The 12,268-nt window shown below is 44.0% G+C and overlaps 1 protein-coding gene across 1 annotated transcript in view; it reads right to left on the bottom strand.

The window, feature by feature from the left end:
- The window catches only part of tgfbr3 (transforming growth factor, beta receptor III), a 69,830-nt gene that overhangs the window by 13,797 nt on the left and 43,765 nt on the right, over positions 1-12,268 (bottom strand). The window contains exons 5-12 of the mRNA XM_035647256.2: positions 10,117-10,300; positions 7,560-7,722; positions 7,040-7,187; positions 4,994-5,183; positions 4,463-4,755; positions 3,321-3,476; positions 1,337-1,486; positions 692-877 (exon numbers count right to left, since the gene is read on the bottom strand). Of these exons, the coding sequence (XP_035503149.2) occupies positions 692-877; positions 1,337-1,486; positions 3,321-3,476; positions 4,463-4,755; positions 4,994-5,183; positions 7,040-7,187; positions 7,560-7,722; positions 10,117-10,300 (1,470 nt within the window). The remainder of the gene's footprint in view (positions 1-691; positions 878-1,336; positions 1,487-3,320; positions 3,477-4,462; positions 4,756-4,993; positions 5,184-7,039; positions 7,188-7,559; positions 7,723-10,116; positions 10,301-12,268) is intronic.

The raw sequence follows: 12,268 nt of genomic DNA on the forward strand, positions 1-12,268 counted from the left end.
GCCAGAGTGAAAACAGACACAGACGCATTGAAACAATATTTAAATAAGGCTTATAATCTATGGCAGAACTTGAGTGCGATTACACACATATTTGCAACAATATATCACACGAGCACAACTAGGGAGAGGCTCGTCTCAAGCGAACAAAAAGCCACTCTGTGAGAATCAAAGTGCACTTGTGCCCCTTTTGGCCACAGCCTCGGGGTCAGGTCTCAGCACAGTGTGACTTCTGAGGAGAGGCTCACGCCAAAGCCTCGCACACAGAAATCTCTTTGTAACCTGCTGGCTCTGTGTCCACACTGTCATCGAAGCATCTCCCGCTGATAGCGTCATGAATCACCTCTTCAAAGGGGCCTCGGAGTACGAGTCTTTGCCGTCTCTTACATGACCTCCATAATTACGGTTGTGCAACCGGGGATTTTGAGCCAGACAGGCACATAAAATGGGAGATACAATGGGTGAAAGTGAGTGTTAGCTTTTGAGCCCCCAACCAGACAAAATACAAATTGACCTTGTGGATGCCTGGTGGATCCAAGCAGGAAGAGCTAAAATCCCAGACAAGAGTACACTGAGCATTGTTTTCTCTGCTGTGGTGAAAGTCTTAAATTTAGAGACAAAAACACAACTTAAATAAGAGAAATACTGCATTAATCTGCAAAGAACACATGGCACTGATATGAGAATTGCGTACCTCAACAAAGACTTGCTGATTCTGCGAGACAGTGAAGTAGGCCTGGCGGGACGCGTCGTCGGACGACAACGTGTTGTACAAATCCATGCTGAACGTCATGTTGTTGACCGGCTGCCTGGACGGTCCCGGTACAATCCTGGGAAGCGTTTCCGAGGTTCCCTGGTTCTTTCTGTATGTGCAATTGAACTGGGAGGGGAGCAAGAAACAGAGCCAACACAAATATCAGCGGGGATCTGACATCAGATTCCATCGCTGAGCGCCCTCACCCGACATGACTGTGTCTCAATGTTTCACCACATGAAATAGGGACGGAAGCCAAGAAAATACTGTATAAACAAGATCAATAAGTTGGAGACCAGGGATGGATGAGACAAAGGAAAATAAGTCAGGAGAGAGAAGAATATGGAGAAATTGGAAAATGTCAGCTCAGGTTCATGAAAAAGACATCATGGAAAGAGAGGAGAGATATCAGATGCCAGATGAGGTTGTTTTTTTTTTTTTACCAGCACCAAGGGACTCTGGGAAACAGAGTTTCTTCTAACTGAGCATGATTGATGGTGATCAGTTGTAGTCAACTTTCACCCTGTGATAAATTGCAGCTCACACAGGGAGATAACCACAATAATAATAAGTCCACTTTCTCACCACTATGGCAGACTGGCGCTCCGTGGGCTCGGTGAACGTCCTCTCTGAGTCAACCGGGTCCCTCGGGAACAGCACGTCTCCGGATTCCAGATCCACATTATCCAGCGGCCCACCACTCCCATCCTTGGTCTCAGCGTGACTTATCAAGACCTGAGAAACACACAGGACACTGTTAGTCACAAAACCACTGCAGCACTTAAGTGAAAGGCAAACTCACAAAAATCACTTCCAGATTCTTTTTTGAAATGGATCCAGCTGCAAGTAGTGTTGCTTGAATTCAGACAGAGATTTTAACCTATGAGATGGGTCGCCAAAACATTCAGTAAACAATGAGTTGGATTTCAAATGTGGGAATGTCCTCTGGTCTCAGCAGTGGGACTCGCAGTGGTCAAACACAGAAAACATACTTTTGATTTCTCAGTAGAGCAGAGGCACGTCAGATTCTTGGATGAGCACTCGCAGCTTTGAGAAAATTTTGATTTGATGAGGTAAGAGGAACATTTCAATGACACTGAAGCGCTGCACAGAATGTCAGCTGAGCTGTTGTTGCTGCTGAAGGAAAAACAACATGAGAGAAAAAGCCGCAAAGACAGAACAGATTATATTCGATGTGTGCGGGCCTGAACAATGAAAATGAATCTCTTTTGACCAGAGATCAGAGGTTATCCCTGCATCCGAGAGCAAAAACAAAGGACGACCTTGGAATTGTGCCCTGGTTTTCAGTTGGCTTCTGACTGAATGTGCGTTGCTCCAAATTTCCCCCCCACAAAAGATCTCACAGGGTCGGGTAGGAAGTGATTCATCTTTGCTTGTTAGGACAAACACGCCGAACGAATGCATTCCACAATCATGAAGATAATCGGGGATGTCACGTGTGAATGCCGAGTCCCCTAAAAAACATGTGAATGTGCACCATCACATTCGGGTGGAACAGAAATTCGATTCCTCACGTTTCCTTTTTCCTGTCGCTTTTTTTTCTACTACACGACTTGACACTGTAGCAACTGTGCGTGCTATTTTCCATTCATCCACAAAAGAGGATAAAACAGTTTTTGGATGTATTTGTGGAAACATGGTCTAAATGTTTGAGTGGCCATTTCCCATTCACAGCAGCTGACATTAAGGACATTTGAGGACACACTGTCAACTTCTGTGCTGAAAGTCCCTTACCTGTCTCCTTTTTAACGGGTCCAGTGTGTGTCAAAAACCAGAGCCCGACCAATTTATCGGTTGGCAGACATATCCGTTTTGGCATTTATGTTTGCCGATATCGTCCATATAGTTAATATTCTACATAGAAAAATATGTGTTTATTTCTTAATTCAAGTTCTACATATTTTAATGTAATTCTGTTTTCTTTCTATTTATAGACCTATAATAAAGTATATGGGTAAACTGTAAAATATCAAGACTCTAAGTACATCAATGCTAATTTTATAAACAGTGTTTTATCCAGTATCGGTCAGGCTCTAGTCAAGAAAAAAAAATTCACATGAACAGGTAATGTGACAAATTTAGCAGTCACATCCTAGATGGTACTAAGCAACAGCTAACAACGTAGGCTTCGCCAATGAAATCATCAGTATGGATTTTTGTTAATCGGAAGATAAAATTCAGGCCTTATGAAGAACACTAAAGCTTGATTTATGCAGAAAGTATCCATGAGAGTCGCGAATGTCTGCACGGCCACTGTGACATCGTACCAGCAGACCCCACCCGTGCAGTATGTCTTCACCTCTCTGGGCACATTAGACATTTTCACAGTCACAGTTACAGAGTATAAAAGCTCCAAACATTTCCTCATCACCTTTCTGCGGTCAGGCTATGTCTGTGTGGAAAGCATAACCGCCCCGTAAAAATGTTTTTCTTTTAATAGTCGTTCAACTTTAAAAAACACATCTTTTGTTTTCATGTCCTACACAAGGACGGGTTTATCTGCACGACTTGTTTAAAGCTGCAGCGTAATAACATGTATTATACTCACAGAGTTGATGTGGAGGGCCATAGCGCTACCATGCATGGGAAATACGGTCGTCTGACAGCCAGTCAGAGGAGTTTCCAGCGTGTAGTGGGTGGCATTGACTGCTGCTTTGCATTCTGGGTCTTGGAGCGTGAGGTTGGCATGAAACACTCCGTTCGCCTGGGCAAACATAAAAAAAATGGTACCGCTAGTTAAAGATCAAAAAGAATCCGTTATTAACTAATTTTAAAAATAGTAAAAATAAATAAATAAAAAATAAAAAACTCAAAGCGGTAGTGCGAGACTTCAAGTTCCAAGGAATAAACAAATCCCACAAGGTGGTCTAGCTCCAGCCCCAGCTTCCCCTAATTACAGTCTATGCCAGTTTCCATTCTGTGATGTGGGCTGACTGAGCTGTCCCCGTGTGCGGATGCCAAATGTCGGTAACAGTCCTACTTGCTCCAGCCTGTGCGAGCCAGGAACACAGCAATTTCTAACTCGACTTGTTTCGATTAAACCAAAAGTGTCCATTAGATCTGTGTGTTTAAACAGTGTCCTTCAGTTTACCACCATTACACTGACACATCAGATACTGTTCAGGTAACAACAGAGTGGATGACATTTATTCAGCTTCTTAATTGGTCTAGACACTGATTTATTCTCTTAGGGTGTCCTCCATCTTTGTTTGTTTTCTGTTCTGCTTGTCACAGCTTGTCACATCAAGTCTTTGACGCATGAGAGGACCATCAAACTAAATACTCAAAGGCAACGTGATTGATCAGTCTGATAATCTTTTTCTTTTTTAATATTTTATTTTTAAAAAAAAACAATAAATTGATGGCAAGAGCTTAAAGTATGCTCAGTTCCATTTCATCAAAAACATTTGTTATGTGGTAATTGCTTGGGTTTAAGTGGTAAATAATTCTGAGGAACAATAAAAATGACATAATTAATTTGATGCAACGCTGTAATTTATTATTGTGTCCATCTCCTGATCTGAATTGAATCTGTCTTTTGTGTTTTTGCTTCTTTGAACGTCTGTAAAATAATGTAGCGCGCACATTGTTTTTATTACAGAATTCAATTGAACAAAACTATTTAGCGTCATCAAAAATAATTATTAGTTGTGGCCGTATATGTTGATAAGCAGGATCTGTGACACTCACTTGCAGGCTCTCTTTGTCGATGCTGACCACCATCCTTGTGTCCTCGCACTGCACGCTGAGGCCAACGCTCAGAACGCTGCCGCCCTGCTGCTCCTCGTACTCCCCATTCTCCCAGGGCTGGTCGTCGAGGGCGGAGGGCAGCCGCAGGTAGGGCAGGCCGTCAGAGGCGGGCGGCGGGAAGGGGAAGGGCAGACCCGTGCGGCGCGAAGCGGTTCCAGCCCCTGGGTGAGGACCGGAGTCGCGCAGGATGGAAAACTCTGGGGGCAACATGCTCTCCAGAGGATCCACCACATCTGGAAGACACACAAGTTTATAGCCTGGTGAGGCTAATTTTACAGGCAGGGAAAATTACACAGGGCGACGATTATAAAACCCTTTCGCAATTTCACGCTAGTTGCTCTGTAACGACACTGAAATGTGCAGCAATAGTCACAAATAGCAAAACATGTACTTGTATTTTAATAATCGTTCATACAGAACACAACATTACTATTTCCGCTCAAGTATAACTGAACTGTTTCTTCCATTTACCTGGCTCTCTTAGTCGGATATTGAAGTGGTTAGCCACAGGGGTGCTGGTGTAAGACGTGACGGGGCTGTAACCATGCTCCTCTGCCCACTTGATCAAGGCTTGTGACCCTGACGGCAAGTTCTGCTTGGGGGACTTTGACACGTGCATCAGTCTCTCCGAGTTGGAGCTGACACTCACGGTATCAGAGGCCTGTGGGCAGAGAAGCAGAGGTATGGTTCTCTGTTAATGAAGTGTTGCTTCAAGTGCACTCCTTTAAGACCTTTAGACACAAAAGACAAGATTAGCTGTTCACATATATTCGACTTCAAGTCCAGCCCTGCACCCTGCGTTAACTGTGACTCACGAGTATGAGTGTGAGGTCATAGGCGTGTCACGACTCGATCAATGCCGAGAAACCCACAATGTTTAGTTTGCTCCTAAAATGTGTGTCCTGCCCTGCTGCACTCGTGCAGGGAGGGACAATTCTTCCTCACAGAGCATTTCCCACTGTTTTAAATCTCTCGTGCAAAGCTGAGGAAAACCCAGTTTTCGGGCAGAAGCGGGGGCCCGCACTTTTTTACGAGGCTGTCGTATCACGCACAGGGCTGACGCTCTCGCAAAAGCGCAGCATCCTGTTGTCAAGTAAAAGTCATCGCGTACGCCACTTTGGAGCGACCAAATGGCGTTGTGTTTAGACTGAGCATGTTTAACATTTAACACGGATGATGACGCAGAGCAACACTTGCCAGCACTTGTGTCTGTAGCGGGTTCCAGGTTTGGTGGGAACACAAGACGCAAAAAAGGAAGTGTGGTTATCATTGAATCTGTTGCGCTGCGTTTGACATAATAAATATATAAGTGACGTAGGAAAATTATCTAAGTTCCTCATCTAAACTTCTCTATTGTTATTCAAGGTCCACGTGTGAAGTGGTTATAAGAAAACATATTCAGTTTCTGTTGTGCGCCTCCGTCAGAAGCTTTGCCATCCATTCGTGCTGTTCCATAAGTTTGACAGGCTTTGAGCTTTACATCACATTACACTCACACAACCAGACGGACTTACTGTACAGCAGTGACCAGGCAGCTGTACAAACACAGTTGGCAAAAAAACGCAGCGTCATGGCTTCAGCTGCCCCGCTGGAGTATCAGCGTTACACACTGAGGAAACACAGAACCTCCCGCACACCTCAGCTGAGACCAGCACAGGTCCAACAGAGCGAAAGGGGTTCACACAAGAGCACAGGGTCGGCCGTAGAGTAAATACCCAAAGTCACCGGACTCAGCACAAGTGAGAGGTTTTTGGGGAAACGTAGAATATTGTCTTCTTTCCGTTTCACTGCACAGATTTTTTTCGGTTCCAGAGAGGGGGTTTAAAATTACATCCCTGGAACAAGTTCAGCGTTTGGACAACTGCCAATTGCCCATCAACATGATCTATGGTTCAACTGTTGTTCCCAAATGTGCATCGGTGTCATATTCTTATAGTTTCCAAGGGTCCCGAGGGACTTGGGTAACACTAATGAAGATTTACTATCAAAACTGTATATACTCGTGCACAATGTTGATATGTATGAAAGCATTTCTCTTAGTGAAGGGCACGCTGATATATAGTGGTAATTAACCAGGGTTAACTTTTGTGTGTGTGGCGAGGAGGTCCTAACAGCTCGCACCTTAACAAGATGCCTGAGGCAAGCGCCGCTCATAATTCACATCACGACTGATGGGAAGACTTAATGTGCAGCTGAAGTACTGGAGTATATTTGTCCCTAAATAATATGTGAAGGCCCCACCACTCCCGCCCCCTGGCTCTCTGAACGCGCTGACAGTCCCTGGAGCTGCCGCGATGACATTTTCACAGTTCCTCCAAACCTGTTATCCTTTGCAGCCGCTCGTGCAGCTGGGACCAGGCGTCAATTCAACACACATCCCGGTGTGAGAAAACTCTCTGGGTCAGCGGGGCAGAGTGATGACATTTCTGTCTGTGACATGACTTGTAAGCTGGCGCGAGATAAGACTGGATCAAATCTCTGAGCTTTTTTTTTGTGTTGTGATGCTTGCTCGCTTACCACTATAACCAGCCTTCCGATCACGCGGTGGGCTTTGATGACCCAGTTGACGGACTTGGCGCACTTGAGCAGCAGCACGACGTCGCGGTGCAGGGGGGCGTCGTCCTCCAGGGGCCGCAGATCCACTATGACATCCACCTGGAAAGCACTGCAGAAAAGGAGAGAGGCAGAAAAGGAATCTTTGGATGGTTGGGTTTGTTGGTGTTATCGCGCCTTCTGTCGTGTCTGGCCAACTAATTAACAACCTGGATGAATTCCCAGAAAAAAGCAAGACAGACCAGACACCACCGGAGTGAGATTGAGCAACCAAACACATTCCCCTACGATTTTCTGGTCTCTCGGGGTGTTCATAAATAATCACTCCACTGGGGAGTGAGGAGATTACCAGGAATCCTGGACTCTGAGACCAAGAATATTTATATTACCCCCACCCCCCTCCATCCAAAACAAACTCAGCAAACCTTAAAAATTAACTATATTGCCATGTATTTTTGATTTCGGCTGTTTTTTTGCGTCTCACCTGCTGGAGTTGGGGGCTTGGAGCTCGATGATGTGGACCTCCTGGTCTTTGTCGAGACCGGACAGGACGCAGCCCTTGGATGTCTGCGGCTCCACGTAGCCGCCCAGGTAGTTCAGAGACAGGAACTTGGTATCAATCTTGCAGGTGTCAGAAAACACTGGGTCTGAAAGGCAGAGAGAGAAGTTTATGCTACTGTTCGGGGTCCTTGTGAGGCTATTTTGGTGTCCCAAGAAGAGAAATATGGCTTTTCATTGCCCTGCCCATGCAGAGGGGTCAGAGTCTGAGGTCAGCACCCCCCTGCTTCTGGGAGACTTAGGGTGGGTGGATGTTGTTTTTTTTCCGACCTGACCGAACCAGCTGAAGAACTGCAACCCTGCAGCTGTTATTCCCATTGTCTCTCTTTCAAAATGCACCGCTCACAAAGACAGGCCTTCTCTTCCTTTCTTGGACGAGGTGCTCTGGGTTGGCATGACCCGTCTTCCTATCATCATCATCATCATCATCATCATCATCATCTTTTCATTTCACATGGCAAAACCAATCCAGATATGTAACCGGAGTGCCACCACAATAACAGGACAACATTTAATCAAATCATCGAGTGTTATTTCCTCCACTTTCACAGCTGTTTCGAAAGTACCTTCAGAAAAAAAGAAAAGTTAAGCTCCTTCTGAGCACTCGTCGAAAAACAAGACAGATGCTTCCTTATTTGGCAAGCAGGGCCTTGGACAAAGTGTAAACTGAAGGTTGGCACCTTCCTCTCCGGAACAGCAGAGACCTGGAGTACGGCGCTGGGTAGGAAGTAAATAGTGAGAGTGTGTCCATCTTCATGAAACGCTAGAGAAGATGTGAAGGAGTGGAAATCTACTGCTCTTTGCCTGAAGTAAACATCATGGCACCCTGGGCTTTTGCCAAAACCACAGCCCCCTAATGACACAAGCCAAATGCTTGAAGGCTAAGCAAACCGCTCTGCTCTCCACAGCAACCGACAACACAGAGAGAGAACTTATCAGCGGGGGGAGTGGAGCCATCGTGTCTCATCAGACGTGAGCCATGCTGTATTTCCATGGAGTGAAAGATGCTCATTAAAAACATGTACTGCCTGAGAGCTGGCGTGCCATGAAGTAGGACATGCCGTCGGTTCACTGTGCGGACCGGCCAGCGCAGAATAAAGAAATCGAAAAGTCCGCCGCTCAAACTTGTGTGAAGATCAATCATTGCCTCCCCTGAAAATCCCCCCTGTGCTTCTTCCCTTCAGACTCCTTATTCCTCTTTATCTCGTTTATAGGAAAAGAAAAACTGGAAAGGCGTGATTTATCCCCTTCTTACCTCCAAGAAAATCTGCTCAAGAAGTGTTTCTATTCTATTTATGTATTTCCTCCACAAGAAGACATTACATTACAATTTGCTGTTGTTCTTATTTCATTATTACAGATCATAAAAGCAATGCCTTCTCATATTGGAGGACACTAGGGGAGTAACACCACTGTGCAGGAGAGACTAATGTATTTTGCTCAGATTTTTAATCGACTGTTTAAACATCGTTGGTGACGAAATTTCCTCTTTCCAAAGGTTCACTTTATGATTTTCATGTTATCAAACACTTACTTTCGCTTGCTCTATTAGTGGTGGAGTCGGCCAATTCCACCAGGCTGGGTTGAAATTGCCTTCACACACACTCGTGAAACAGGTTCACAGGACAAGACGCAGCATGTAATCTGACTGTTACTATCTGTAGTTTTATCCTATCACTGTTTACTTTTCACTCCACCACAGTTAGTTGATTAATGAATCATTGATCATGTTAACATCGCTGTGATACCTCAAATGATCCTAAAAATTATTAATAGAATACTTCATCAGTCTGCAAATATGTATGCAGCAAGAGGAAGATGCCGCAGCATCTAAACATAACGCCCCTACAGGAACCTGTGGTTTTGACAATGACGTTTCCAACATATTCAGTAGGGTCTTTTGAATTCACAAGAATTTCTCTGCATATAGAGCAGATAGAGTTACCTGGAACTGCAACAGTTACTTTCATTATCGAATCATCTGCAAATCATTTGGTACACTAATTGTTTTGCCCATATAATATCAGAGAATGATTGAAAAATGCTTGTTTTTGCACAATTACACATTCGCTTTCAAATTGCTTGCTTTGTCTGGCTAACAGTCCGAAACCAATAGTTTTTTCTGTCACTCTAGATGATTAGAAAAAAGCCACAAAAGCGTATTCTATCAATTAATCCACGAATTGTTTCAGCTCTAATAAACAAGGCGTACGTTGTTTGTACGTTATAATGTGTAATCACTTTCCTATGGCTACAAGCAGCCACAACTCAGAAAACGCCACAGACATCCTGTTTAATAGTTTGAAAGGGTAAATGTCTGTTGTGAGAAAGACATTCTTTTACCAGAGTATAGTGCATGTAAACCTGGAGCCAGAGCTTGAAACAGAAAAGCTAAGTGAAGTTGTGGGAACTGAAGGGGAATGGGGAGGTGTGCCTCGGGGGCCTAGTGCTATGTTTGGGAATTTGGGGAATCTAGCACACACCTTCTCCGACTTTGATGTAGATGTCTTGAGTCATCCGGAGCTCAGAGAAAGAGGTGACTGCCCTGTACTTCTTCTGGGCCCAGCTGAGGAGGTGCTCGTTGCCGTGGGGAAGCGTCTCCTTCTGGATCTGGCAGGAGACGGAGAAGTTTCCCGGCTGAAAGCGGACCTCTGAGCCCTCCGATACCTTGAGGGGGAGGAAAAGGCAGAGGAGTCAGAGGACAAAGGAGCGGCGGTGATGAGCTCGTATCTCAGCTCTATGCAGTGTGATTGTAAAAGTCAAAATACAGGAGAGATAACTGCATGTTTTCTTATGGGAATCCAGCGTAATAATGGCCGGCATCCATTTCAGTTATCTACTGCGGTAAAAACATTAGAGGATTATAGTCATAGTCAGCCTTCACTGAAAATAATGAGCAAATATTTTCAATGCAACTTTACAACATTTCCACCAAGAGTGACTTTTTTTTTTTTTTTTTTAGAATGATATGCACATAACAGTCACCTCAACCACACTCTTTCTTGTTTTACACATTCAATTTGAGACTGTACAGTGAAGAACACTGTAGGCAGACACAGGCCTCTGCAAATATGCCCTGCGTATTTTTACACACGTTTCCCCTACACAATAAGCTCTCTGGTTTCCAGTGTTTATCCAGTGCGCTGCCTTGTAGTGCGTCACCCCAAATGTGTGCGTCTGCTTAAAAAAAAGGCCACGAGGGCTGACGGAGAAGACACAAATACTTGACAAAGACGGGCAAACGGTAGGTGGTCACTCGCACACGAATGTCGAAGCCACATGCCAGTCCTCCCAGAGGTTAAGCCACTTTTATAAACACATGAGGAATACATTCAGATATTTGCCAGAGGACATTAACTTACTGCATAAGTAAGTACTACTGATAATAATTAAAAAAAAACTTTATTTATATAGCACTTTTCGTTAAAAGGTTACAAAGTGCTTTACAAAGAACAAATAACAGGCTGACAGACAGATAAACCGAGAACAACATAATGGAACGTGAGCAGAGAAAAATAGAACATATAAATAGGATTAGACAGTGTAAATAAGAACAAATGTGAACCATTTGTAAAAAGGTGTGGTTTTTTTGAGGTACCAATATATTTACATTACAAAAATTGGCAATGATTCCTTAGATGCCTTTCGTCAAACTCTTACTTAAGTAATTGAGGCTTGATATGTTTACAGTTTCACCATAGACTTTATTATAAATACTGTAAATAAAGAGAAAACACACCAAATATATTAAACTTCAATGAGGAAAATAAAGATTGTTATGTAAAATCTAAAGATAACTGAACACATTTTGTGCATTGTTTATTCTGTATAATAAAATAATAATAAATTATATCACAGCATATCGGCAAGCATATAAACGCTCACACTGATATTTGTGTGTGACGGCTCATATCAACAGATTTTTAACGGCCAAACAATTAGTCGGTCCCTACTTGAGACTTATACTGTTTAATATGCAACAAATTCCACACAGGCTCTGATTGCAAAAGCTCGGTCACTCTTGGTTACGAGTTATGACCCGGGCGTAACCAGCAGGGCTCCATCCGCAGATCACAGTGGTATCGGTAGTTCATGAACTGAATCCAGCTGTTAATAGTAACCGGTAAAAAAGAAAACATGACAATGCGGAGGCCAAAGAAGTGCTGATTGGAGTTTGACAGGGAGGGAATCTGTCCGAGTCGCAGTTAGGAGGGACCACTCCTTTGGCACTCGACGGAGCTCAGGCCATATGCTTCATTGAAGAGAGATAAACATTCACATGTGCTGAAAACCTACCTAACAACCAAATGAGTCCAAGCGCACAGTCTAGACAGCCCACCTCATTTTATTTCCATGCTTGTTTTCGTTCTCCCGAGGTATCCTCTTCTGTGCGCATGGGCTGAGACATAACGGGCAGGCCCAATTTAAAATCCAGCTTAATCCCAGAGAATAAGTAAGATCACTTCTCTGTGATGATGTTACGTAGCTGTCCCTAAATTACAAATGCGCTTAAGTGATAATAGAAAAACATCCCTTTGGGGGTGTTGAGGTATTTTCAGACATAAACTATTCAAATCCCCTCATGCGCAACATCTGTCTGACCCCTGGAACGCTCCTCCCAATGTTCCTGGCGTT

Source organism: Scophthalmus maximus, chromosome 13 (genome assembly GCF_022379125.1).
Source record: "Scophthalmus maximus strain ysfricsl-2021 chromosome 13, ASM2237912v1, whole genome shotgun sequence".
Lineage (NCBI taxonomy): Eukaryota > Metazoa > Chordata > Actinopteri > Pleuronectiformes > Scophthalmidae > Scophthalmus > Scophthalmus maximus.